Source organism: Saprolegnia parasitica, assembly GCF_000151545.1.
Source record: "Saprolegnia parasitica CBS 223.65 unplaced genomic scaffold supercont2.53, whole genome shotgun sequence".
Lineage (NCBI taxonomy): Eukaryota > Oomycota > Saprolegniomycetes > Saprolegniales > Saprolegniaceae > Saprolegnia > Saprolegnia parasitica.
The window spans coordinates 188322-212856 of NW_012156447.1; the positions used below are offsets into that span (position 1 = coordinate 188322).

At 58.3% G+C, this 24535-nt stretch overlaps 13 protein-coding genes across 13 annotated transcripts; 6 read left to right on the plus strand and 7 right to left on the minus strand.

Moving 5' to 3' along the window:
* Positions 1–71: 71 nt before the first annotated feature.
* SPRG_10355 (hypothetical protein) lies at positions 72–1275 on the minus strand (the record flags this gene model as incomplete). Its single annotated transcript, XM_012349411.1, has 7 exons — positions 72–148; positions 193–223; positions 268–423; positions 472–667; positions 789–878; positions 920–1212; positions 1258–1275. The coding sequence occupies 7 exons, from the start codon at positions 1273–1275 to the stop codon at positions 72–74; spliced, it is 861 nt and encodes a 286-aa protein (XP_012204801.1).
* A 183-nt stretch (positions 1276–1458) lies between these two features.
* SPRG_10356 (hypothetical protein) lies at positions 1459–2298 on the plus strand. The gene is made up of 4 exons (XM_012349412.1): positions 1459–1536; positions 1585–1830; positions 1873–2064; positions 2123–2298. Exons 1-4 carry the CDS (start codon positions 1534–1536, stop codon positions 2216–2218), a joined length of 537 nt encoding a protein of 178 aa, XP_012204802.1. The 5' UTR covers positions 1459–1533; the 3' UTR covers positions 2219–2298.
* On the minus strand, positions 2287–4501 carry SPRG_10357 (hypothetical protein; the record flags this gene model as incomplete). The annotated part of the gene is made up of 10 exons (XM_012349413.1): positions 2287–2651; positions 2700–2810; positions 2856–2974; positions 2997–3210; positions 3254–3415; positions 3465–3544; positions 3595–3884; positions 3933–4016; positions 4062–4233; positions 4284–4501. The coding sequence occupies 10 exons, from the start codon at positions 4499–4501 to the stop codon at positions 2287–2289; spliced, it is 1815 nt and encodes a 604-aa protein (XP_012204803.1).
* A 309-nt stretch (positions 4502–4810) lies between these two features.
* SPRG_10358 (hypothetical protein) lies at positions 4811–5828 on the plus strand. The gene is made up of 5 exons (XM_012349414.1): positions 4811–5107; positions 5154–5213; positions 5257–5436; positions 5477–5626; positions 5669–5828. Exons 1-5 carry the CDS (start codon positions 4874–4876, stop codon positions 5753–5755), a joined length of 711 nt encoding a protein of 236 aa, XP_012204804.1. The 5' UTR covers positions 4811–4873; the 3' UTR covers positions 5756–5828.
* Positions 5829–6236: 408 nt separating this feature from the next.
* Positions 6237–7868, plus strand: SPRG_10359 (hypothetical protein; the record flags this gene model as incomplete). The annotated part of the gene is made up of 8 exons (XM_012349415.1): positions 6237–6328; positions 6372–6513; positions 6555–6667; positions 6717–6765; positions 6814–6899; positions 6949–7537; positions 7583–7735; positions 7785–7868. The coding sequence occupies 8 exons, from the start codon at positions 6237–6239 to the stop codon at positions 7866–7868; spliced, it is 1308 nt and encodes a 435-aa protein (XP_012204805.1).
* On the minus strand, positions 7836–10917 carry SPRG_10360 (hypothetical protein). The gene is made up of 11 exons (XM_012349416.1): positions 10891–10917; positions 10738–10848; positions 10479–10692; positions 9905–10419; positions 9645–9860; positions 9335–9595; positions 8546–9285; positions 8325–8490; positions 8175–8273; positions 8010–8126; positions 7836–7963 (listed from the first exon to the last, which is right to left on the minus strand). Exons 1-11 carry the CDS (start codon positions 10906–10908, stop codon positions 7889–7891), a joined length of 2532 nt encoding a protein of 843 aa, XP_012204806.1. The 5' UTR covers positions 10909–10917; the 3' UTR covers positions 7836–7888.
* A 114-nt stretch (positions 10918–11031) lies between these two features.
* Positions 11032–11735, minus strand: SPRG_10361 (hypothetical protein). The gene is made up of 2 exons (XM_012349417.1): positions 11273–11735; positions 11032–11223 (listed from the first exon to the last, which is right to left on the minus strand). Exons 1-2 carry the CDS (start codon positions 11728–11730, stop codon positions 11082–11084), a joined length of 600 nt encoding a protein of 199 aa, XP_012204807.1. The 5' UTR covers positions 11731–11735; the 3' UTR covers positions 11032–11081.
* A 224-nt stretch (positions 11736–11959) lies between these two features.
* SPRG_10362 (hypothetical protein) lies at positions 11960–13955 on the plus strand. Its single transcript, XM_012349418.1, has 5 exons — positions 11960–12128; positions 12179–12644; positions 12690–12798; positions 12857–13000; positions 13047–13955. Exons 1-5 carry the CDS (start codon positions 12038–12040, stop codon positions 13875–13877), a joined length of 1641 nt encoding a protein of 546 aa, XP_012204808.1. The 5' UTR covers positions 11960–12037; the 3' UTR covers positions 13878–13955.
* On the minus strand, positions 13858–15490 carry SPRG_10363 (hypothetical protein). Its single transcript, XM_012349419.1, has one exon. The coding sequence runs from the start codon at positions 15441–15443 to the stop codon at positions 13983–13985; it is 1461 nt and encodes a 486-aa protein (XP_012204809.1). The 5' UTR covers positions 15444–15490; the 3' UTR covers positions 13858–13982.
* A 1128-nt stretch (positions 15491–16618) lies between these two features.
* Positions 16619–18680, plus strand: SPRG_10364 (hypothetical protein; the record flags this gene model as incomplete). The annotated part of the gene is made up of 8 exons (XM_012349420.1): positions 16619–16637; positions 16687–16773; positions 16819–16908; positions 16955–17264; positions 17315–17839; positions 17885–18015; positions 18057–18149; positions 18198–18680. Exons 2-8 carry the CDS (start codon positions 16705–16707, stop codon positions 18678–18680), a joined length of 1701 nt encoding a protein of 566 aa, XP_012204810.1. The 5' UTR covers positions 16619–16637; positions 16687–16704.
* Positions 18636–19305, minus strand: SPRG_10365 (hypothetical protein). The gene is made up of 5 exons (XM_012349421.1): positions 19268–19305; positions 19159–19199; positions 19039–19103; positions 18822–18988; positions 18636–18764 (listed from the first exon to the last, which is right to left on the minus strand). Exons 1-5 carry the CDS (start codon positions 19280–19282, stop codon positions 18708–18710), a joined length of 345 nt encoding a protein of 114 aa, XP_012204811.1. The 5' UTR covers positions 19283–19305; the 3' UTR covers positions 18636–18707.
* A 527-nt stretch (positions 19306–19832) lies between these two features.
* SPRG_10366 (hypothetical protein) lies at positions 19833–23841 on the plus strand (the record flags this gene model as incomplete). The annotated part of the gene is made up of 18 exons (XM_012349422.1): positions 19833–20257; positions 20309–20375; positions 20429–20545; positions 20592–20743; positions 20792–21042; positions 21087–21196; positions 21243–21395; positions 21451–21518; positions 21565–21821; positions 21871–22215; positions 22265–22339; positions 22385–22479; positions 22530–22589; positions 22636–22731; positions 22775–22875; positions 22927–23140; positions 23193–23339; positions 23391–23841. 18 exons carry the CDS (start codon positions 19833–19835, stop codon positions 23748–23750), a joined length of 3093 nt encoding a protein of 1030 aa, XP_012204812.1. The 3' UTR covers positions 23751–23841.
* A 2-nt stretch (positions 23842–23843) lies between these two features.
* On the minus strand, positions 23844–24529 carry SPRG_10367 (hypothetical protein; the record flags this gene model as incomplete). Its single annotated transcript, XM_012349423.1, has 2 exons — positions 23844–23911; positions 23959–24529. The coding sequence occupies 2 exons, from the start codon at positions 24527–24529 to the stop codon at positions 23844–23846; spliced, it is 639 nt and encodes a 212-aa protein (XP_012204813.1).
* Positions 24530–24535: the final 6 nt, after the last annotated feature.

The following is a 24535-nucleotide window of genomic DNA, read 5'->3' on the forward strand; positions in this document are numbered from 1 at the left end:
CAAAGCGAGCGTTGGCTATATTTATCCAGGTTACAGCTTCGATGCTTGCGTTGCAGAGAACTAGATTTACGCTACGACTTCTTCTTCGTCGCCGTCTTGGTGCCTTTGGTGAGCCGCTGCGGCGCCTTGGGCCGGAGCATCTCGATATCTACGCAGCGTCAAGAGCAAATGGTGCGTCGGAAGTGCAGAAACCGTTGTCCACGCCGAGCGCAAAAGGGGTCTCCTAATCGGTCTCGGTGAAAAGAGGCGGCGAGGAGCAGACCTTACGGGGTTGGCCGCTGTCCGGACCAACTCGGCTTCGTACGATTGCGCATCAAAGACGCAGGAAGCGTCCGCGAAGCGATCGAGGGTGACCCAGCCGTTCCGCGCTGTGGAGCCAAATACGTCAAGGCGACGGCGCCCGAGGCAGAAGCGCTCGACGACCTCCACGACAGACCATGGATTCGCCACTGCAAACAGAAGCGTCCATACCTCGTAAAACGCGGCAGGCTTCGCACGCCCCGCCGTCGTTGGGGCGATGACGACGTCCGCGTCGACGTTGGCGTGCACAAAGTGCCCGGACGTGTCGCGCCAGACGTGATCGCGGAGCGCAAGGAGACACAACTCTTTGGATCGACGCACGAGGCCGTGGCCCGAGCGCTCATTGACGTCCTGTACTTTGGCCCACCTAGGTGTGCAGCATACTATTATATGAGGACCACGCCCATGGGAAGCAGTGTACTAAGGATTTCGCAGACGCGATAGTTCCTGCATCGGCATCAGCATCGCATCACATGGTGCTACCGTACCAAGTGGCCACCAAGTCGCACGCTTCGTCAAAGTGCGAGTGGACGCCATCGTACGTGCCACCCGATCCGCACCACAGGAAGAGCACGCCGCTATGCAACCATCGCCGAGTGCACGACCCTGCAGAACGTACGGATATGCGCCAATGCCATTTACGTCGAGCCGCGCCAGGTCCTGCGCTGTCCATATTGCCTCGCCACTCGTGGCGACCTCGGCCCATGGCGGGTCCACGACGATGACATCGAATTGCATGCCAAGCTCCGTCAACTGCATGTCTGGCGCAAAGTGGACGCGCTGCGGCGCTGTCGCATGCGCCTCGAGCTGCGCGGCCTTGCGTGCGAGGAGTTCCCGCCGCTGCGGAGCCACATGGGCGCTTGGCGTCGAAAGCACCATGCTCTGCGGTAGCGCGCCCGTCGTCAGGTAGTGCTACGGCTCGCGCGTATGAGCTCGACATGCGTGCATGCGGTCTACCTCGGTGTAATCGGCCATGGTGGCCAGGCGATCACGGATTGGTGCAAATGGATGCCGTGGAGCAATGCCATTGGCGCGCGCTGTTCGAATATGCGTGCCGAAAATAAGCGCCTGAGGTGGCAGTGCGCCATTGGGCGACAACTTAGGCGGCCAGTCGCAACTTATTCGGGAGGATCGTATTTTAAAAATGGAGTCAAATTCCAAGTGCATGGACGCTGCAATAAACGAGCGTAGCCACGTCAGTTCAGCCCTTTGCCTCGCCGCCACACACCGCGGATGGTACGTGGCAGCAGGAGACCGCGCATGGCCTCATGCTCCTGCATGTAGTCGAGCCCTAGCGTGAAGGCCATCTTCGTCCTCGACGCCGAGGGCAACCGCCTCTGTGCCAAGTACTACGACCGCGCGGGGTACCCGACGTTGAAGGACCAGACCGCGCTCGAGAAGAAGATCTGGGCCAAGACCAAGAACATGAACGCGCGCATGGAGGCCGAGATCATCCTCATCGACAACATCGTCGCCGTGTTTCGCAGCCAGAACGAAAGCACGATGTTTGTCGTCGGCGGCGCCCAAGAGGTAATGATCGTATCCATCGTGACGGACGCTGATGGCATGTAGAACGAACTCATTTTGCTGCATGTGCTGGACGGCGCCTTTGAGGCCGTGAGCAACATGCTCAAGGGCCACATGGATCGGCACTCGGTGCTCGACAACCTCGAGCTTGTGCTCTTGACGTTCGACGAAGTCCTCGACGGCGGCGTGATCTTTGAGACCGACACACAATCCATCACGAACCGCGTGCTCATGCGCGTACGTTCTGCCTCGACGCATCGTATACAACAACAGACGTCCATATTGCTTTGCGTAGGGTATCGACAACGAGGTGCCCCTCACAGAGCTCACGATCGGCCAGGCCTTCATGACGGTGCGGGAGCAGTGGTCGCGCTCGTTCCGGAGCGGCTAGAGCGCGGTGGGTCCGCATCCTCTTCAATATACAACCACAGCACTGTTCCATGCGTCGTCTTATCGTCCTTACTTGTCTCGCACGTACGAGACATCGCCGGCGCTCGAGACGATCCAGCCCACCTTTTGCTTCTTCTTGGTCGCCTTCTTGCCCGTCGAGTCTTCAAGGCCGAGGCTCGACCAAATGCGGCGGTTGCCCGTCGCGCTGAGCATCGCTCGCTTGGCCGCCAGCGTTTCCTTCTCAAAATTGGCCAGCGGCGCATAGACGCTCGATGCGTTGACCTTGCCGCGCACGAGCGGAGGTGCGAGTACAGGCTTCTTCTCAGGGACCGGCACCGGCGCCACGGCCGCGACGACGGGTGCAGCAGCGGGACTGGCCGGCACCGCCGGTACCGCCAACGCGACCTCGCCGCTTCCTTCGTTTGGTTCGCCGACTACAATCGACTCGATGAGAACCGGAAGCGGCATACATTGCATTGTACGCGCTGGCAGACTCTCGAGTGCGATCGGCGTCTCTTCCAGCTTGACGCTGCCGTCCGCGTTGGTCTCGGGCGGTGCGTCAAAGTCGTTGCGCCGAAAGTCCGGGCGCTGGCCTAGCGTCGACTCTAGCTCGACTTCGTTGCGACATATAGGCGTACCGTACGTGTGCGAAGCCGCCGTGCACGAGCACACGTTGTGGCACGCGCAGTGCGAAAAGTGGCACTTGGTGCCACGCTGGCAAATGCCCTTGTTCTGGAAGTCGTAGCAGACGCCTTGGCTCGGCGCGACTACGGAGGCACGGTGGAGACAGATCGCCAGACGCAGCGAGCGTACGTGTCTTCTTCCACTTGTCGTCGTCGGGCGATGCGAGCGGGTTGGCGGCGTTGGCCGTGAAGAACGCTTCGATCTCTTCGCCGCGAATGTTGTCGCTCAGACATTTCTCGAGCTGGGTCAAGTGCGCGCGGTCGTATGGCCGACCCACGTCCTTGCGCACGCGAAGGAGCTTCCATCCGCCTACACCAGCTTCAACATGGCGCATCCTCGAGGAGCATGCCACCTTTGCGCCAGCCGACGCCCCGCTCCACCGACTGGAAGCCTGCGTGGCCCGTATCGCTGCTCTTGTCTTCGGATGGGATGAACGTCCAGTTCTCGCTGTCGTACATGCATTCGAGGATGCGCTGGGACGCCTTCTTGTCGTTGCAAAAGTGCTCGTAGCAGTCTACCAAACATTGTTCCCGCGTCTGGCTACGGAAATCGGAAGGAGCTACCTGCTGGAAACGTAATCCAGTCGTAAAACACAGACATGCCCTTGTCCCATACGTTGAGCTTGAAGACGGGTTTCTTGGGCCTAAAGCCCACGTGAGATCTTAAGCATACGAGACGACTTGACGCGCTTACATGCCCCGCCACTCGACCCCGAGCTGAAAGTAGGCCGTCACGAGCACGGGATACGTCCAGGAGAAGAGTCCTTTGCCGTACCCGGGCGTGTACGGTAGCGCTTGCGGAAGGAAGATAAGCCCGGCGTGCTGCACGGCCGTGTTGGTTGGCGTTGGCGTCAAGTGCCGGATCGAGCTCGTCATTTTGATGAGCGGCCGGTTGGGTGGGAAGAGAAGGCCAAACTGCGACGGAGGATGGCCCTTTGGGATCGGGATCTTGGTCAAGGGCCCAATGACCGAATTCTGGATCGTCTACGCATCCCAGACGATAGGACGCTCAAGCATTGGCCGGGCACGTACCTTGAGACGCTCCTCGAGCTTGTGCGTCATGACTGCGGTCCCGTTCATGGCCAGAATGTCCGTGATCACATAGGTCAGCTTGTCCTACGGCAATCTGAGATGGCGAGCGAGATGCGAGTATGCGCGTACTTGGTGCATCACAAGCGTCCCATCCAGCACCGTCCACATGTGCTGGTTGGTCTCGTTCTCGGCGGCGGCCGGGCGATCTTGCTGGCGAAGTGGCGCAAAGAGCCAGGCTTCCCGAATCTCGTAGTTGTGCGAAATGAGGTAGCAACGCCCCGCAACCAAGAGCGCGAGGTACCTAAGGAAGCGCGCGTGAACCGTGGCATGTTGTCAGCATGGCGGCGATACCGGATGCCGGTCCATTGCGACCCGACCAAGTAGCCGAGCTCCATGATCTGCTTGCGCGTCGAGCGGAGCATTGGGATCGCGATGGCCATGGGCGCGATCTCCTTCGAGTTCCAGCCGAGCAGTGCGTTGACACGGTCCTGGACAGCGTTGCGCTGCTGTGGGTTGAGCAGCGTGCCCACGTCCTCGGGCGTCATCGGCGGTGGCGGCGGTGCGCTCATCGTGGCGGCTGCGATTGCACCTCTCGTACTTGATATTGCCTTTGGCAAAATTTCTAAACATGGCATGTGCCGAATCGAATAACACCTCCGACGACACCGTTGGCACTTGCATCTATCGAAATTGCGTGCTGGAATAGCTAAGACAGTATTGTGTTTTGCCAGCCTCTAGTGCCCGACGGCTTAGCCAGGCACACAAGATGGACGATTACTGGCGCGGGCCATCGCCTCTTTAGGATTCGGCATGTGCCTCATTTCCAAACTCCTGAAACTCGATATTATATACGATACAAGAGGTCTCTCGCCAAACCGGGCGTTGAAGTCGGGCGCATCCTTTATCCGAGCCGACGGGCAGGAAGTCGAGGTATCAGCAGCATGAGCAGCACCCACCAGAAGCACCAGCGCTACATCATCCGGCGCTTCCCGCCCTTCGTGGACGACGACATGATCCTACGCCACGAGTGCCTCCGCCTTCTCATCGTCTTCACGTGGGCGCTCCTCATTTTCGCAGCGACGGTGCTGGGGGCGCTCACGTGCGACTACTTCTTACAGGAGCCGCTCTTCTACTTTACGGTGCTCATGGTGCTCTTCGTCGTGGCGCGGGCCATTGTACGTACCAGCATCGACCAGCCGCTGCCTCATACGCGATGTGTAGTACCGATATACGCACGAGTGGCCCGAGGGCCTGCGCATGCGCTGGAGCTATTGGCACGAGGTGCGCCCAGGGGCTGCCACACAATTTAGCCCATCCCGAGTAGATTGAACTGTCCATGGCGACGTACCGACTCAAGATCTTGGGCTACTACCACCGCAAGATCGACCGCCATCTCGGCCGCTTTCCGCGCGGCGCGACCACGGAAGCGCAAATGCGGCAGTACTACCTCCTCCGAGGCGTCGTGCTTTCGCTCCTCTTCGCCACGGCTTATGGCACCTTTGCCGTACGTTGACGATCCTGGTCACGGCTCATTGGCGATGCAGATTCTCTTGGCTATTTGCGATGAAGACGCGTACACGCAAGTGCTACTTCTCTATGTGCTCGCCGTCGCGTCGGTGTGTGTTTTGTATCGACTTGCTAAGCTGCACTTGATCGAGCTGCCACAAGTGCTCGTGCTCTACCAGCGCCCCGAGGTACGAAGCGCCAGAGACGTGGTCTTCATAGCACATGCCTAGTTTGCCGCAGATATGCTCTTTACGGACGACGAGCGCACGCCATTTGCGCAGCCCGTGGCGACATACGAGACAACAACACGCGTTTAATACCTTGTTGAATACACCGGGTCGTCGTCTACGAATGCACACGCGGGCAGACAACTAGAGCTATCGATCGAAGATTCCATCACCATGCTTGATGCACGTCTTCTACGACCGAAGGAAGAAGCTTCCGGTGAGGTGGCGACCAAGCCCATTCTGCCGCGAAATATCCGAGCCGCTCCAAGATTCAAAGCTTTGCGGCTGATCATTGGCTGAAATATAGAGAATAAAGCCTTGTGATTGGTGGAATCATTTGAAAATCACATTATTGCTGGTTCCTTGTTGGCGTCCGCCGACTGCAGCCTCTAGGACGTCGAGTGCTTTACATGCACGCAAGGGTGGGCACCTGGCTCCTTAACGCAGCGCACCGTCGAGATGGGTACCCGATATCTCGAGAGGACCTCGGCGCGAATTTGGCAATCTACTGGCCCTCTCTATTTTGACCAATCAGACGCGGTATTGTTTGCTTTGGGCCGACCTGGAGCCGATGGACGCTTGCCGGCAGATCGCGCGCGTCCGACCCGCGTGGGCCGCCGAGTGCGAGGGCCTCCTCTCTTCGTACATGGCGCAGTGCGGCAGGTAGAGAGGATGCACATGCTCCATGCTCCCAGCGCTTGCGTAGACGCCTCTCGGCTGCGGAGCAGGACGAGTTTGTCGTCGACCAGTTCCTCTATGCCGATGTGCGCCTCTCGTGCGAGCCGTGCCTGCCTCCGAACGTCTGCGCCCTCGACGGCGTCTCGCTCGTCGGTCGCTTCTTCTTGCAGGTAGAACGCTACGGACGATGTCGACTCATGCGAAAGGACAGGTCGTCGACGTGGCCAACGTTGGCGCTGGCCAGGAGCAGCGCCACGAAGACACGCCCAATCGGCTTCTCAAAATGTGCTTGACCGATGGTGCCCAAGTGATCTATGGCATCGAGTACGAATGACGCCTCGGATGCAACGTGCGACTGTACCGTGCATGGTAGACATGCGCCGCTGCGGAGCTTGAGCACGAAAACTCCCTCCGGCACCAAGGTACATGAACGATGACAGGATCAAGTAGATGCAATCGCTTGCGCATAGGTGATCGTCCAGAACGCAGACGTGCGTCATGGTCTGCTCATGCTGCGGTCGATTGACGTCCTCGGACAAAGCTTCAACCCGACGCTGTGCGTACCACGTGCCGCTCGGTCCCTTTGTCTCACACCTTGCAACTAGAGAACAGCCCATTCAAGCTGCTGATCCGTCCAACGCAGGTGCGCTGGTCCCCGCCGTATCGCCATCGAACCACCCTCGCCCGCCCGTTGCGACGCCATGTGAACCTCTGAGAACGAATGCTTCTTCTGCCCCAGCGCAACCTCCGTATACCCCTGTGCCACTACCCATCCGAGCTCCGACGACATCAGCGACGCACGTCGTGCCGCCGGTCCGACCGCCGTCGCCAGAGCCAATTGACCTCGACCTCTCGGACGAAGAGCGCACGACGGACCCGGCGATTCGACATCTCTTTTACGGTCCGTCGACCAGCATGCCGCCACGCCAACGCGCTGCTGCCGGACCTCGCGTCCTCGCACCACCCGTCGTCGCCTTGCCTCCGGCGCGGTCCGACCCGTACCTTCCGTTCGCGTATCTCTCGGGCATTGAAGCGCAGATCGCGGCGGCGACGTCGCCCATCACGTTCCATTTCACGTTTCATCTGAAAGCGTTTGTCAAGTCGGTGGCGGCCTTTGCTTACGCAAGCGGGTACGACCTCAAGGTCTACATTGAAGACGGCACGCGCACGCTCCTCGTGGCTGTCGCGCCCGCGGTACCTTGACAGTGTCTCGACAGCGCGATAGGGACCTTTGTGTAGTTTGTGGAACAGCTCATGGGTGTGTCGTGCGCCGAGTTCAAGCACGCGATGACCGTCGACTTGCCCAAGGGCGCTGCGTGGGTCCAAAACATGCAGCTGCGGCTGCAATCGCTCGAAGGCATCATGAGTGTCCGGTTTCGGCCCGGAAGCATGGTACGACATGCGCTAGCCTTATCATGCGCTAAGAACGAGGGATGCGTAGCCGCAGGTAGAGAAGTGCCAAGACTACAGTGCGGCGACGGCCCACGCGTTGCGGGCTCGGGTAGCGTCATTACAAGCACGATAAATAGAGTCCATGGAGGCTATCTACGCTGCTGTTTTCGCGGACGGCACAGCTGCCTCGCTCTCGAGATGCACAAAGATCTTGGCCGTATCGAGTTCCTACACCGCCATATGCATCGATCGGTGGTAATCAAGCAAGCGCTACCTGCATGAGCCGCGTGTAGAGCTCGTCGGCATTGAATGCCAGCTGCTTGTTGGCTTGTCGGCGGCGGTACGATATTGAGATTTGGAGCATGAACGCATTCTGCTCATCGTACTCGAGCTAGCATACGGTATGGATTTTCGTTGTTGTGGCCATCATCGCGCGTACCTGCACCGTCGGCACGGCTCCACCCCACTCCTTCTTGAACTTTTCATTCCACACGACCTTGGCGATGCGAATGTTGCCATCGTAGTTGTGCGACTCGTCCTAATGCGATAGATAAGCATCATACGAGATGGACACATGCAGCGAGCGCACCGAAATGTTTTTGGTGCGAAGAAACGTCGCAAGGTTCTTCATGTCGATGGGCACTTGGCGTGTCATGCGGATTGAGACGACGCCTTGGGACCGGTACGTGAACGCCTTGAGCGCATAAAGCAAGAGGCCGGCGACGCTCGCCCAAAAGAGAAGGCTGAACACAAACCTAAGCCAATTATGTATAAATCCATGCCGTTGCCACGGTAAAAATGTCCATGTACCAGAGGCCGGGCGATTCAAACACGAGCGGATTGAGGTACGAGAGCGCCCACGCTTGGCCTTGGAGCGACCAGTCGCCCGTGAGTCGATCTAAAATGTCGAACGCTAGCGTGCCCGAGAGAATCACTTGGATAAGCTGCAGCGTCGTTGCGGACCGCTCGTTGATGGTTTGGAGCTCACAAAGCGACCGCATGTGATATCGGATCGCTTCGTGCTGCTTGAAGATCTTTTCTTCGCTGCAAATGGCGCTCATTTCGTTGAGCACGTCGAGCTCATGGCGCGCGCCGAGCATGTTTTTCTCGAGATCCTTAACGCGGCGCTTGAGCTGGGCTGAGAGGCTACCCAGTTGGAGGCGCTCGTACAAGCTCCGGCCGGCTTGCTCTGGTGGCTCGGACGGAATCTCGGCTTCATCAAGCGACTCGCGCAAAAAGCCCAGTGTCTCTTCGAGCAAAATTACTTGTTTGGAGAGCACCGCGAGACGGGTGCGAATCTCGGTGAGCCGATTCGGGTCGCGGTCCGCGACTTCGAGCATGTCGCGGACCGTCTTCATGTCGTCGACGACGATAAACATGCGCGCGAAAAAGTTTTGCGTAAAGAGGTTCATGCTCTCGTACTCGAGGAAGGAGCAGAGAAGCGGCTCGTGGTGACGCGAGTTGGGACCTGCAATGAGGAGGCCGTACGCACCAAAGATGAGTGTGTCGTGTTCGCTAATATCATAGGCCGCGCGTGTGTCCCCAATCACCTACTCCCGAGCGTCAACAGGGGACTGGAATTCCGGAGGTATCATCGACCTGCTTGAGCTCGTTTTCGTACTCGCCCTTGTCCATGTACTCTTCCGCCGTCAAGTGGGGCGTGATCTCGTTGGCGATAATGAGGTTGATCTTGTCGCGGTGGGCGGCTTCGTTCATAAAAATGAGCTCGAGGAGGCTGCGTTGGTACGCCGAAAGAACCGAGTCGACGATCTTGGACGAATCTTGCTGGACGTCGACGAGCAAGCGCGAGAGATGGTCCAGCGAGATGTTGTCTTTAATGCGATCCATGATGGCTTCGACCTAGTGCCAAGCCGCATAAGTAGTCTTCAAATACAAGATACATAGATACCTGCATGCCGTAAAAGCACGAGCCAGATGCTGTGAGCGAGCACCCAAACGTCTCGACTTGAACAATGCCTGGTGGCTCGGGAAAATGAATGTCAGCTTCAAAGTTGACGTGGTTTGTGAGCGAGTAATCAAGCACGTTGACCGACGTCAAGCCCGGATCGACGCTGATTTGAGTGCCCGTCGACTCGGTGTCGACGACGGCCGTAAAGAATCCCCCCTACGCACATCGTGCAATCTAGTCGTACGTAGCATCGCTTGTACCTGGACACGCTCGGTTGAACCGAGGTTGCAGTTGAGTTGCACGACTTGGTTGGCGCCAAACGGGATAAATTCGGCGACAATGAGCGAGACCGAGTTGAGCGTTATGATCTCGTCCAGCTGGTCGCGAATGCTCGAGTCGCTCAAGCCACACTCGTGCGCGCGATGGGCGTTACTGAGCGTGGGGCGGCCACCGCGGCGCAGGCACTGCGGCACGTACGCCGATGAGACGTACGAGACGTCCTCAGTTTCCGTCACCGACGACACGCGCCGGTACCCGCTGACGTCGTCGTTGAGCCAGTACTCTTCCCCGTCCCACTCGACGCGCAGGAGGTTGCGCGTGCCGGGGGCATACGCCATCTCATGGACGGGCGCCTTGTCCGCGCGGCCGAGCTTGGCGATGAGCTCAAGGCCCTTTTCTGAGATTTGATAGCACGTCACAGGCTGGTACGTCTTGGACGAGAGCTTGAGACCGTTCAAGAGCTCTTCTTCACGGAGAAAATCAATGTCCGACTTGCCTACATGGGATGATTATGGCTTGATATATGGTATGCACATAAAGGATGGCTCGATGGACCTTCTTGGGAGATGTTGAAGTATTTGCGCTTGCTCTCGACGAGCTCGGAGGCGGGCGCGTAATCGTAGTCGAGCGCCTTGGAGACAATGGCTTCGTACAAAAGCACGAGGAGCGCGGGCTTGCGGATCCACTCTTCCTTGTCCGTAGCGAGAACGGCCGGCTTGCTGTAGAGAGAGATCAAGTACAAGAGACGGTTCTGGTTCTCCGTGAGACCCTAATGCCATGTCTCGACGGGAGAAGGAAGATGTTGTGGAGGTACCGTGTCTTCCTCCATCGTCTCGCTCTCATCGTCGTCGTCGTCGTCGTCGATCGCTTCGGCTCTGGCCAGCTCGTCCTTGGCCTCCTCATCGACGTCGACGTCGCCCTTCTCCTGCGCATGCTCATGAGCGCTCGAGGAGCATGGATCGTCTACCTCGTCCTTCTTGGCCATCGCACCGACCGTTGCAATGCGACTGCTTGCGCTCGTTTCATCCGGTTACAACGGTATTGAAATCGGCATCCGGTTTCACAATTCGGCATCGATGTGCCACGTATAAAAATTTCGCCCAGAAATCGGCAATCATCACATCGTCAGCCGCTTGCTCTCAACGAGACGAGAATGCATTAGTAGTCCTTTTGGGCCATTGGCAGCAAACTCGTACGACGTAGGATCTCTGCTAGCATCGCGCGCTGCTCTTCTTGCACGTGAAACTCAAACTCAAACTCTTGAAAGGCCTTGACGTAGTTGCACTCCTTGTAGCCGAGCCTACATGGTCCATCGTAATTCAATGCGTCGCCATGGGTTGTATACGTACTTGCGGAAGAGGCCCAAGGACGCTTCGTTCGTCTCGTTGATCTTGGAGTAGAACCGATGGACGCCCATCTTGTCGACTGCATATGCCATCATCAAGAGCACGGCTTCCTTTCCGAGACCGAGCCCGCGCTTGGAGGCTTCGGCGATCATGATGTCGATCTCGCAGTTGGCCGGATCTTCATCGTCATTGAAGAAGAGGTTGACGTCGCCTGCCATCGAGGCTTCGTCTTCGTCGCGGGCGTCGTCATGGCCATGGGCGTGGACGATGAACGTTGCCTTCGTCGGGTCCTCGCGCCACGTCACCTGCATCTCTTGCTCTTCCGGCAGCGACAGCGGCTCGGACGCGGTCATCTCGAGGAGCCATGGGTCCTTCATCCACTCATGGTACTTGGCCACGTGCCATGCCGAGTACGGGACGAGGCGGACGCGGTCGCCCTGCAGCTTGACCTCCAGTCGCATGATGCTGTTCAATGTATGCTGAAGTCTGTGGTATACGGAAGCATCCGGTTCTTTTAATCATTCTTTTACATACCACGGCCGTTCTTTTTCGAAGCGGTCGTGTCTTTTTCAGTTGCGATTCCGATCCTCGCTCGGACAGAGCATGCGAGCCTTGGAGGTCGCCGAGACCCCGCGATCGCCACGCCATCGACGACCAGCAGACGACGCAACGACCTATCGACCCAAGAGTCTACCAAGCACAGAGCCTCGCCCGGCGCGGCCGCCATCCGAGCGGCAGACCGCCTCGAAGCGGCTGCCCCGCGTGCTCATGCTGCTCTTGGAGCATGGATGGGTGTCGCCAGACGACACGCTATACAGCGTCCTTTTGGCCAGCCCGCGGCAATACCATCGACTCCAAGGTAGATGGTCCTCGCACCCAACGAACGATGAGCTGGAGAGTAGCTACTAGGTGGCATCGACCGGTCGCTTCGTACCTCGTGGTGGCTGTACCACGCACTGCGTCAGCGTGCGCTTTTGCCGCAGGACAAACATGTCTACGCGAACGAGCTGCTGCAAGGCCATGCGAATGTTCTCTTGACGCTGGCGCACACGGGTCAAGACGGCGAGATCCGACGGGACATTCCACGGACGTTTCCCCAGGAGCCATACTTTGAGACCATCTCGGACGCAGCCCGCCCAGGACACGTGCACTTGGCCAACATTCTGAAGGCGCTTGCGCTCCGCTTTCCATCGATCGGGTACTGCCAAGGCATGAACTACGTCGTGGCGAAGCTCCTGCTCGTCGTGCTCAACGACCCTACTGTCATCACGGACAGCAACCTAACGCGCGACGACGAAGCCATTGTGTTTTGGACCGTCGCTGGGGCCATCCAGCAGCACGATTTGCATTCGCTTTGGGCTCCGTCCATGCCTGGGTACCCAAGTCGATCGTTGCTGTATTTGACGACGGTATCGAGTAGGCTGCGCCGCCACATCTACGCGCTACAGACGCTCATGGAGCGTCATCTCCCACAGCTCTCTTCGCACTTGCGCACGATTGGCATGCACGCAGGGTACTTTGCAACGCAGGTAATACGTATATGGGCAGCATCGAATTCGCATCCAACCCTGCGATCGATGATGCTAGTGGTTTGCCACGCTCTTTGCGCGCCTGCTCTCGCTCGACGCGTTCGCCTGCGTCTGGACGCGCTTCCTTGTCGACGGCGCCAAACTGCTCTTCCGCATTGCGCTTGTCGCGTTGGCGGAAATGCAAGTCGACCTCTTGGCACTCGTACACCCACCTATTCAATTCCACCATGTCCCACGAGACTGCATAGGACATGGAAGGCGCGAGCTCCTATTTCGTGCGGCACCCGAAAGCCAGAGTCATGGCGCTCCACGGCCGGTCGCTTCTCCTGCGCGCGATGCGCTACAAAGTGACGCGTCGCGGCCTCGGTGAGATTGAGACCCAGCGCAAGAGGTCGTTTCTGCACCACCGCCTGACGCGTGCGCATGGCTCGACGCTCGACGCCGACATCTTTTACCCCGAGCTCGACGGGCGCCCCGAGGACCCGCCGTCGGTGTTGGAGCCGATTCGGCGCCAAGTCGCGAGCTACGAGACCATCGTCGCCAACGATATCGCGGTCTTTCGGCGCAAGATTGAGCAGCTCCAGAAGGCGCTCGAGAAAGCGACGCAAACGCTCGTTCGCGCGACGCGTGCGGCCATGGACGCAACGTACCGCGTCGACGAGCTCAGCGAGTGGCACGACCGGCTCGAGCACCAAGTGCGGACGCTGTACCCCGGCGTGTACACGGCGCAGGCGGCATCGTCGCCCGGCTGGTACCTTCGCATGCTCGGGTGTTTCGAGCACCCGCATTCGCTCCTCAAAGAGGACGACGATGAGGTCGGTGACCGCAGTTATTTTCGCCAAAAGCTCGTGGGCGTGGGCCGCGATCTTCTCCTCGCCAAGGCCAGCTGGGCGGCGGCCAGTGACGCCCTGCGGTGGGCGCAGCTCGACGTGGACGAGCGCGTGCTGTTCAAGACCAAGCTCGTCGAGCAGTTTTGGTCGGTGCTCCGGCGCAACGAGAGCGACAAGTCGGCGCTGCTGCACACACTCTTTCATCAAGTGGACGAGAAGGACGAGAACAGGCTCCACAACGCCACATGACTTTCTGCAGTTAAAATTCACGGGGGCAATGCGACGACATAAAGTGATAGTATCTAAGCTCCTAAACTAGTTTGCGACATCCTTGCAAACAATGGCGACGAGCGTTTACTCCTCGTCGGCGTGGGCTTCGTCGTCGTCGACCTGCTCCGACTCGACGGCGACCGGCGCGCCAATGCCCGGGCCCCACGCGCTCTCCGACGACTCGAACGTCGCGGCGCCCGAGAGCGACGGGAACGCACCCTGGTCAAACGCACCGTTGGCCTTCTTGTTGGCCTTCTTCTTGGGCGACGAAGGGGCGGCGACAACGGCCGGCGCATCCGCGCGCACCGTCTGGGCCTTGAACCACTCGTTCTTGGCCTTGATGGCCGAAATCGACTCTTCGACGTTCGAGACGAGCGCCGGCGGGGTCAGGCCGAGCGACGCAAACGACTGGATCTGGGCAATCGGCAAGACGAGCTTGGTCTCCTTCTTGGCCTTCTTGCCCGCGCCACCCTTCTTGGCCGTCTTCTTCACCGAGAAAAACTCTTCGTCGTCACGCTTGAGCGGCTTCATGCCGTCGAGCTCGACAGCGGCAGTCGTCGTGGTGGGCTTGGCAGCAACCGCAGCCGCGAGCTCCTTCGCAAACGTCTTCTCGAGGAAGACAACGAGGGCCTGCGCCATGTCCATCTCGTCCTGGTACGGGTGGATCTTGGCCATCTCGGCCTCGTACTCGGCGACCTTGGCGTCGTACTCGGCCTTGCGGGCAGCGTCCTCGGCCTCACGGGCAGCCTTCTTGGCCTCGCGCGCAGCACGGACACCCTCGTAGTACAAGTCGTTGTCCTTCTTGAACTGGTCGCGGAGCGCACGGATTTCCGAAAAGACCTCGTCGACACGGGCCTTCAAGCTCTTCTTCTCTTCGAGGAGCGTCGGGAAGAGGTCGCGGCCGCCAACGTCACTGTCGGCGCGGATCGCGTCCATGACCGCCTTCTGCTTGTTGAAGTCTTCCGTGACGGCCTCGATCTCGGCGCTCTTGGCCTTCATGGCGGCGCGGATGTCGTCCATCGACGCGTTGAAATCGGCGTCCTTGCCCTGCTGCGCGGCAAACTTGGCGACGTTCTTCTTGGCAAGCTGCAAGCTCTCAATCTCCTTGATGAGGTTCTTCTCAGCCGTGAGCGACATGGACTTGGTGTGCTGGTCCGTCTCGAGCTGGCGAATGCGGTCCTCAATCTCCTTGACCGTCTTGAACGGCAACTGGTTCGAGAGCGACTTCTGCGACTCGCGGTAGTTGTCCTTGGCGCCCTTGGCCTTCTCAAAGTCGATCTTGAGCTGGTTGCGCTCCGTGTGGAGCTGCTTCTTCTTCTCGCTGAGCTCGTTGTAGATGACCTTGGCGGCCTTCATCTTCTCCGAGAAGCCCGAGCGGCCTTCCTTGATCTCATCGAGCTCGTGCGAGATCGCCTTCATGCGGTCGAGCTTCGTCTTCTTCTCGACCTCGAGGGCCGCGACGGCCGCATCCAAGACCGCCTTGTCGGGCTTGGGGACGATGATCTTCGGGGCCGCGATGGGCGCTTCGTGCTCGATGTCAGCCATTGGTTCGAATATGGTTTGTGAAGTTGCCGCAGTTTGCTGACGTCGCGCCACCTTTTTTAATTGCATACAAACAGCGAGGTCGTTTAATAAACCCACATTGCCTTTGTTTCGCCCACATAGACACCTCCCGTCTATCCGGACAAGCATACAAATACCAAGTCAAAGATGAAACGCCCGTGGTTTGCGATCCGGATAGAAAAGTCAAGAAGTCAACGCCACGTGGTGCAATTTGGCGCCAAGTAGTGTAGCGACGCCGCTTGCATCCTCTCCGAAGACACATTCATGCTTTAACACGCTATTACTACTACTACAAGTAGATGGTGAGTACATGTAGAAAGACAGGGTGAACATGGGATCTTGACGCGTGGCGATGGTCCACGGCCCATAGCAATCGAGACAACCTGTCTAATGCATGAAGTGTGCAATGCAAGAAGCGAGCACGAGATGTCTCTTGGCGCCGGCTTCTTTGGATGATCAGCGCCAAGGCATATATATATGAACGTGTTTCGCGTTATCTTCGTTGTTACAAAGAGTTCGCATGTGATGCATAATTGATTCGCTCGCTTGTCAGACGAGTTCTTCTACAGTCTGGGGCGCCTCTTCCTGACCACGCTTTCACGTTGACGCACGACGGTACCACGCCAAATACGTCCCTACTGTAGGTAAAACGCTGCGATATTCCGCAGCGTTTCTTGCAATGATAACCTCCTTCTAACCTAATAACGAGCAGGAAGTCGCAACGAAACCGTCCTTGGTGGGTTGCGTTGCCTCCATGACACAACGCCGTCGGACGTTGCAACGGTGGAGTCGCCGAAAATAGGTCGACGTGGTTATCGTCCATGCCATCCACGTCTCCGACACGCTTCGGGGCCCTCGCGACGGTCTTCAAGGAGGAGTTCAGTACCCACGTGATCCAGGATCTCTATTCTTCGGGTAGTTCTGCGTTTCCGATTTCACCGCAGCCGCGCTTGAGCCGCCGCTTCCGTGCCAAGTCGGAGACGGAGCTCATCGCGGACGAGCTCTCGCTGCGCGAAAGTATCAGCAGCGACACCACCACGGGTCTTTTCATGCATCCCTATATGGACGAGTAGTACGATTATGGTGCTTTTAGGGCGATGGACCAAGGACGAGCAAGATGCTTTTGTCCAAGGACTCGGCCAGCACGGAAAGGACTGGAAGAAGGTTGCTGCTTTAGTACGTAGTACTCCGCACCATGGGATTGGAGGCTCATGGCGAGACGTAGATACCGACGCGAACGCTCATGCAAATTCGCACGCATGCGCAAAAGTACTTTAAGAAGCTGGAGAAAGAGCAGCGCTCGAGCGATATGGTGCTTGCATCCCACGTCTCTGGACGACGCAAACACGTGCCGTAGAGCAACGCCGACTTTAACGACTTGATTCTGAAAGAATCCCGCTGGAACATTGTCGGTGACGCGCTGCTCGTCGATTTCAACAGCCTCACGGTAGGCGCAAGGAGTCCTTATCGCTTCACGAGAGTGCTATGCATAGCCCAAGAAACCCATCATTGGCGAGCGGCGACACCGATCGGGGAGCGTCCCGAGCCCCGACGCCAAAGGACGTCGCGATTCGGACCCACGCCGCGGTCTTGTCAAGGGCAAAGTGAGTAAACTGTCAAGTGAGCAGGGGCCACCAAACCAAGTGCTGAAGCGATCGGGGCGCTGGACCAAAGAAGAGGAAGAGTATGCAAACCATCTCATACGTGCGTTTGATCATGGCGTGCTGCCGCTGCCCGACGGGATCTTGCTCCGTGTCTTCCTCGCAAAGACGCTCCAGTGCGACCCGATGCGCATTTCGAAAAGTTTGCTGGCGTTTTGCCCAAGTCCAAGCAAGCGTACCTTCGCGACACAGCCGCGCTCGACACCATGTCCGAATCTGAGCGTACGCAGCGCCGGCGCGAGCTCGCGGTGCTCGAGCGCCGCTTCTTGGTTGCGTCCGGTCAAGTGACGCCACTCAATTTGGCGTCAACAATGGAAGAGGAAAGCGATGATGACGACGACGACGAGGACGACAGCGTCCTGGATGACGCGGCGCTCGACTATCTCATGGCGCAGCACATGACACCACCCGCGGACGAGGCAAGTGTCGTGCCCCTCGTGTGCTCACCGCCAGACCTCGGGAACCGACGGAATAGCGCCGAAGCGTGCGAACGCCGCTTGCATGTCGAGATTGAAGACCTCGCGACGATCAAGATGACGGAAATTCGGAGCTCGCATGCGACGACATCGGTGCCGATTTACTCGCCGATCCGGCACGGCTACTACATGCTCTCGCCCATGCACCGGTCGGTCGTCAATCCCGTCACGCACAGCCCGAATGCGATGCTGTACCCGCTCGACAGCGACCTCTGGTCGATTCTAAGGGACGATGAGGCTCGTACGAATACTACCTTGTAACGCTCACGCTCGTGATCGAATCCAGAAATCCCTGCAAACATGAACCAGCACCTCGGTAGTCCCATCGTGGAGGAGCGCCTGGATATCGACGTTGCCGCCGTCTTTGCGAGTCTGTACCGCGACTATGGCATTGCCGTGGCCAAGGCCATCTCTCGGGTACGCCTCTAGCGTCTTCAGAAGCCGAACGCTCTCTACAGGCGGAGCGCGAGGCCAATGGGTATCCCTCCACGACGCTCACGTACGGCGAAATTGAGTTCGAGCCCTTTCGCTCGCTCTTCGAGCTCCTCATGGTGGCCCGGTCGCATTGCATTCTAGACTCCAATACTATCGATGCGTAGACAAACCACGACGTCTTGACCAAGCCCGGAGGCGTCTTCCTCGATGTAGGCTGCGGCACGGGGCGGCCGCTTTTTGCGGCCGCGCTTCTCCACGACTTTGATGCGGTCGTTGGGTTCGAGATCCTCGAAACCCTCGCCGCGACGGCGCAGACGATCTATGGGCTCTGGCAGCACGAGAAGAAGGCGCTCAACTCGCTCAAGAAGCGGACGCGCTTTGTGATTGGCCACGACGACGCGACGCAGGTCGAGTGGCCGGTCGCCGACGTCGTCTTCTGCAACGCCACGTGCTTTGACGAGCGTCTCATGCTCTTGGTGACCAAGCAAGCGCTCTTGTACCTCAAGAAGGGAGGCGTGATTGTGACCGCGACCAAGCAGCTCTGCCTCGACGACGACCACGCGCCCGTGCTCGGGCTCGTGCAGAAACACAAGATGCAGCAAAGCTGGGGCATGTCTACCGTGTACATTTACAAACGTGTCGGGTAGTCTCGCCAGTAGGATGACGCTGGCGCTTTAAAAGTCATCGTCGTCGTCGTCTTCTTCGTCCGAGAAATACGTCCTTCTCTTCATCTAGAATACCAAGCAGGCGCTTGACATCCCATGTTGCGGCCGGAGGTAGAAGCGTACCGTGACTTTGGTGCGCTGCTGCTCTTCCGCAGCGCCCGTGCGGTTCAAGAGCTCAATAAACTTGGCCTCGTCAATCTGGCCCGGCAGCTGACCGCGCTGCGCCATTTGGATGATCAAGTCTTCCAGCGCGTGCGCCTTCTCGGGCTTCACGATCGCAATGCGGCTCACTACGAAGAAGACCGCTCCGTCATGACCTCAAGGTTGCGTAGGTACATACAGCGCTCCTTGGCCGCCGGCGTCATGAGGCTCGTGAGGATCTGCTTCTTCATCTCTTCGTTCTCCCTACGCGACCAAGACGACGATCATGCATCATCGCGCAGGAAGCACTCGAGCCTACTGCTTGCGCATCTGCTCCGCTTGCATCTGCTCCATGGACTTCTACGCAGGTCGTTGCATGAGCCGTCAGGCCTTCCTCCATCGCATCATCATCATCATCATCATCGTACTCCTCCCGCCTGCATCGCTGGCTGTCGCACTTCTCGAAATGAATGACGTTGCTTTGCAGTCTATTTAAATACTATTTACACATCCAAACGAGGCTACGGCCATACAAAGACAAAATCAACATCCGAAATTAAAATACACCAACGTCACGACGGTAGAAAATTCATCGGCGCCCTTGCCCATCCTCCCGCCGAGGGGCTAGACACGACGCGACAGCATCGGGGACGACGACTTCGAAGCCCAAGAACCTCGGCTCTACGCTTCGGGGTGCCTCGAATCGGTGTTTTTCGCGTGGGCTGCGTTGAAAAGACAGGAAAATGACAATAAAATCCCGTTAAAACCACGCTAACACTGTTCTCTGCCTCGGTACAAAGTACTAAGCTTCCACCACCTGCCCTGCAATGGTCGATCGGTTGAACGAGAGCACTCGATCAATGCCCAACGTTCCGGTGCGTGCATTTGCTCGTGGCGCGGAAAAATGCGTCGTCGACCATATTTGCGTCGACGCAATTTCAAATGCGACGATATTTGCGTCGACTGAAACCGCGGGGGTTTCAGTAAAAAGACATGGCGTCGCCGCTCAAGCGCTCCGAGAGCGTCGAGAACGCGGGACTTCTCTCTCCTGCGCGCAAGAGCTTTGCGAGCAAGATTCCTCGGCGCAAAGAAGCGCTCGCGGCCGCCAAGCAGCTCGCGGCCAGCGACAACCAAGCCGATGAGCTCGTTGACGAACCCACCAGCGACAGTACTAGCGCCAACATCATCATCAACAACAACGACAACGGGCCGAGAAAGGTCGACCGCCACCAAGTGTTCATCAAGGAGCTTGAAGAGAAGAAGCGCAAAGAGAAGGAGGCTGAGGCAGCCGAGGCCGATAGGCAGCGAAAGCTCCGGCTCAAGCTGCGCAAGAGCATTCTGCAGCGCGCCGCCGCGGTGCGCGCCGTCGAGCCGTCGCCCAAGGAAGAAACACCGGAAGAGACGCCACCGCCACCAACGTCTCTGGAAGTTTTCATCCGCGCGGCTCATGCTGTATACTGTACGCGTAGCGAAGAGACGGCGGAGGACAAGAAGGCGCGGAATGGCGCCCAGAAAAAGCTCTTGCTCAAGCAGCAAGTACGACTACACCATCTCGCTACGATGCAGGTGCTACATACAGTACGCTGTAGGCCGTCTTGGAGGCTCTGCAAGCCAAGAAGCGGAAAGAGCAAGTGGACGAAGAGGCCGAGCGCCAAAAGTCGACCAAGAAGAAGGAGGCGGCGCGCAAGGCGGCTTTGGGCACGCAGGTCGACAGTTCATCGGACGACGTGCTTCTTATGCATAGCGCTGTAGGAGGTATCGAGTCGCATGCAAGACGCGCTCGAGAAGTTCAACTCGTCCGTGGCGCTGGCCGCGGCCGGGAGTGCCGTCGCAGCGGTCCGGCTCAAGAAGGACAAGGACGACGAGCCCAAAGACGTCGTGACGCCCGAAGAAAAGGAGCGACGGTTGAGCCTTCACTTTACCATCCTACGGATGTATAACGTGTCTACTAGCGCGCAGCAGCAGGAAGCCATCAAGAAGAAACAAGTCGAATACTTGAGCAAGCTCGCGGAAGAGCGCAAGCAAAAGCAGCTCGACGACGAAGAGAAGAAGGAGCTGCTCGAGAAGAAGCGGCAAAAGGTGCGCGAGGAAGCGCTGCAGCGGCACGAAGCGGCAAAGTTGGCGGCCGCGGAGAAAGCTGCGGCGGCACCACCCGCCGTCGCCGAGCCCGAGGTCGAAGAGAAGCCCAAGGTCAACGTCGAAGGTACGACGTGACGAATCGCACTCGACCGACACCATGGCGTGTAGCGATGGTGTCGCGATTGAGCAAGCTCAAGCCCACCGAAGCGCAGCTCGTGCCGGAAGCCAAGGACTTTGCGTCGTGGAAGAAGCGCAACGGCGTGTCACCCGACACCAAGGTCGTCTCATGCGACATAAGTGCCAGCGACTTAAAGGAGTGTCTAGGTGTTTTGCCTCACGGGGTGGTATCCTGTCATCAAAGAGACACTCGAAGGCCGCGGGTGGTTCCACAACGTGGACCGCAACAGTCCATATTTCGACCTCAAGTGGGCGCTCAAGTCCGATGACCTCAAGAACGTCAAGCTCAACGAAGACCAGGTGCTCATCATACCGTATTGAGGAATCGTCGACGTCTCATTGAGCATGGATGTAGCTCGTGAACCACTTCATGCAAAACACCGCGATCACAACCAAAGTGGGCTTGCTCCACAACCTCCGCAAGTAGATCGACGTAGACTTGGCGTGGTGCATTGACCAATGCCATTAGCATCACGTGGTTTCTCAGCGAAGACATCGACTCGTTCTTCCCGCGCGCCTACGACCTCAACGAACCGTCCGACATGCAAGCCTACATCCAAGACTACCGCTACATCCACGCGGAAGGCATGCTCAAGCGGCTCCACGCCACCTACAAATCGTCGCCAGCACCCGTGAACCTTGGTGTCCTCGACGTGCTTCTTGCGGTCTGCCGAAAACGCACCGAGATCCTTCCCGATGATGTCTTGGACAATGCAGAGGCCTGCGGTATCTTCGCGTCGTCGTCTCCACACGATGCTATCGCTATGACACGTAGGTATCGAGCCCGTGGTCACGGACCTGCAGTGGGAGGTGCTCACGCGCTGCTCGCCGACGTCGCCAAGTACGATTCGTGCGTCGTTCCAGTTTGTCAAGCCCGCTGTTGTGCACGACCCAAACGCGCCCGCAACCGAAATGACCCCCAGCGAGCAGCGCGAGGACGCTCGGCTCGCCAAGAAACAAGAGAAATACCTCGGTGCGGCGCATGCACCGAGTCCGTCGGCGCTGATGCCTCGCGTAGAGGCGGCGTTTGTCAAGGAGAAATCGCGCCTCAACGCGCTCTTGGGCCAAGTGGAGGTGTTGCCGCCCGAGACCGTCGCCGCCGTGCAGTTCCTCTACGACGGTACGACGGGATACCTCTTCATGGGGCACGGCTCAACGGAAGCGCGTAGAACTCGCATCGCTTTGCCCGCAGTTTCACTTGAACGGCGCCGACTGCAAGAACGTGTGGATTGTCAAACCTGCGGGTAGACGCGTCGTGCCGACCTGTCGCATGCGATAGTCCAATATAGGTATGTCGCGGGGCCGAGGCATTCGCGTCTTCAACCAGCTCCACGAGCTGCTTGCGTACGCCGACGTCGAGAACCACAAGGAGTGTCAATGGATCGTACAGCCCTCGGCGCGTGCGACTTTCCGACTCATATGTAACCCCATTAGGTCCAAAAGTACATTGAGAACCCGCTTTTGGTGTGCAACCGCAAATTTGACATTCGCCAGGTATGAAAAATGCACGTACTTTCGAGGGAGCGTCACGCTTTTGTAGTGGGTCTTTGTGACATCGTGGAACCCGCTCACGGTGTGGTTCTACATGGATTGCTACCTTCGGTTCAGCTCGGAAGAGTACCAAGTCGACGACCTCGTACACGCGACTGCGCACGTTGGTTGTCTTATGGTTGGCGTAGAGCGACCAATATGTGCACTTGACCAACAACTCGATTCAAAAGTTCGGTGACAACTTTTACAAGGCGTACTCGACCGAAGACGGCTCGATGACGGTCGAAGGGTACTACCTGCGAATGCCTTGTTTCTATATATCGATCGAGGAGCTATGTAGCAACATGTGGCACTCGGACGACTTGCAAGCGTACTTGACCAAGCGGTATGGCTTCGACGCCGCGACGGGCCAAAGCATTTGGCTCGCCCACATCCAGCCGCGCATGAAGCAGATCGTGTCGTGGTCGCTTCAGTGCGTGCAAGACACGGTGCACCACCGCAAGAACTCGTGCGAGCTGTACGGCTACGACTTTATGATCGACGACCAGTTCAAGGTCGTTGAGGACGCCCCTGCCCTCGGTCGCGTCTCACACAACGACCATGTAGCCATGGCTCATCGAGGTCAACAGCAGCCCCGCGTGCGACTACAGTACGCCGATCACCAAGCGGTACGTCGAGACAGGCCTCCAAGACATCCTCAAGGTCATGCTCGACGTGCGCGAGTACGATATGGCCAAGCGCCGCAACAGCCAAGTACGAAAATGGTATAAATTTATGGTTGCCTCACCACCGCTCCCGACGTAGACCAAGATGCCCAAGCCCGACACGGGGCGCTGGGAAAACATTGTGAAAGCCGAGTTCATTGCCAAGCCGCTTTCGTCGTTCGGCGGCTCGGACTTTGAAGTGCGCGGGAAGAAGCTCTCGAAGAAGAGCCAGCGGGCGATCAACCAAGCATGCTTAGCCCGCGCGCCGGCGGCCGGTGAGCCAATGCCTACCGAAGAGACAGCAGCACCCGAAAGTGGCGACCCCGCAACTACGGATGATCCGGACGACGCTGTGGACGAGCCAGCGGAGGACGGACCCGCGATACCGGACGTGGACGAGCGTATCGAGTCAGGTCCCAGCCCGCATGACTTGCCACCCGAGTTGGACGAGCTTCTATAGAAGACCATCGTACCTTCACGTAGACGAGCCTCGAGCCTGGTTGTGGTCGCTGTGCAATGATGAATCAAGAGTGTATTTGATATATATGTGGCCTCATTGAAAGAGCTTGATGCAGCCTTTAAGAATCCCCTTGGCGCTCTTGGCGACAATGCGACCCGTAGCTACAAGAGTATCAGTTGCAGTGTGCACCAAGAGAGAAGGCACGTACTGTTAAGCGCCGCGACGCCACCAGGGAACGCCGAGAGGAGAAAGTACCCGAGGGTGATGAGCTGGAGCGACGCGCTGAGAATCACGTACACGTAGCTGCCCATGATAAGACACGCGTAGAGGGTCGAGACGAGCGAGGTTAAATACAAAGTCGTCAGTAGCAAGTGGGCGGGCTGCACGAGCGAGAGGCAGTAGCTCTTCCAGCCACGCAGCGCTGCAATCGCCGAGAGCGCAAGCACACTTCCAAGCGAGAAGCTCAGCGCAAACTTGGATGGACGGATGAGAAGAAGCGGCAGGAAGAGTGAGGCCATGCCAAAGAAGAGGCCCGACAGCAAGATGAGCATGACGAACGTCTTGAAACGCTGCGGATAGCTCTTCATCGCGTCCATTTGCGCTGGTGACATGGTCGCCGAGCTCTTGCTCTTGATATTGCCCCAAAGCGACTGCAGCGCGGCCTGCGGCGTCAAGAGCGGCGACACGTCGCTGCCCTCGCCGCCCTCGAGGTCTGGCTCCGAGCCGATGGTACTGGCCTCGGACGCCGTTGGCGTCGCAGGCGCTTGGAGGTTCGTCATGATGTT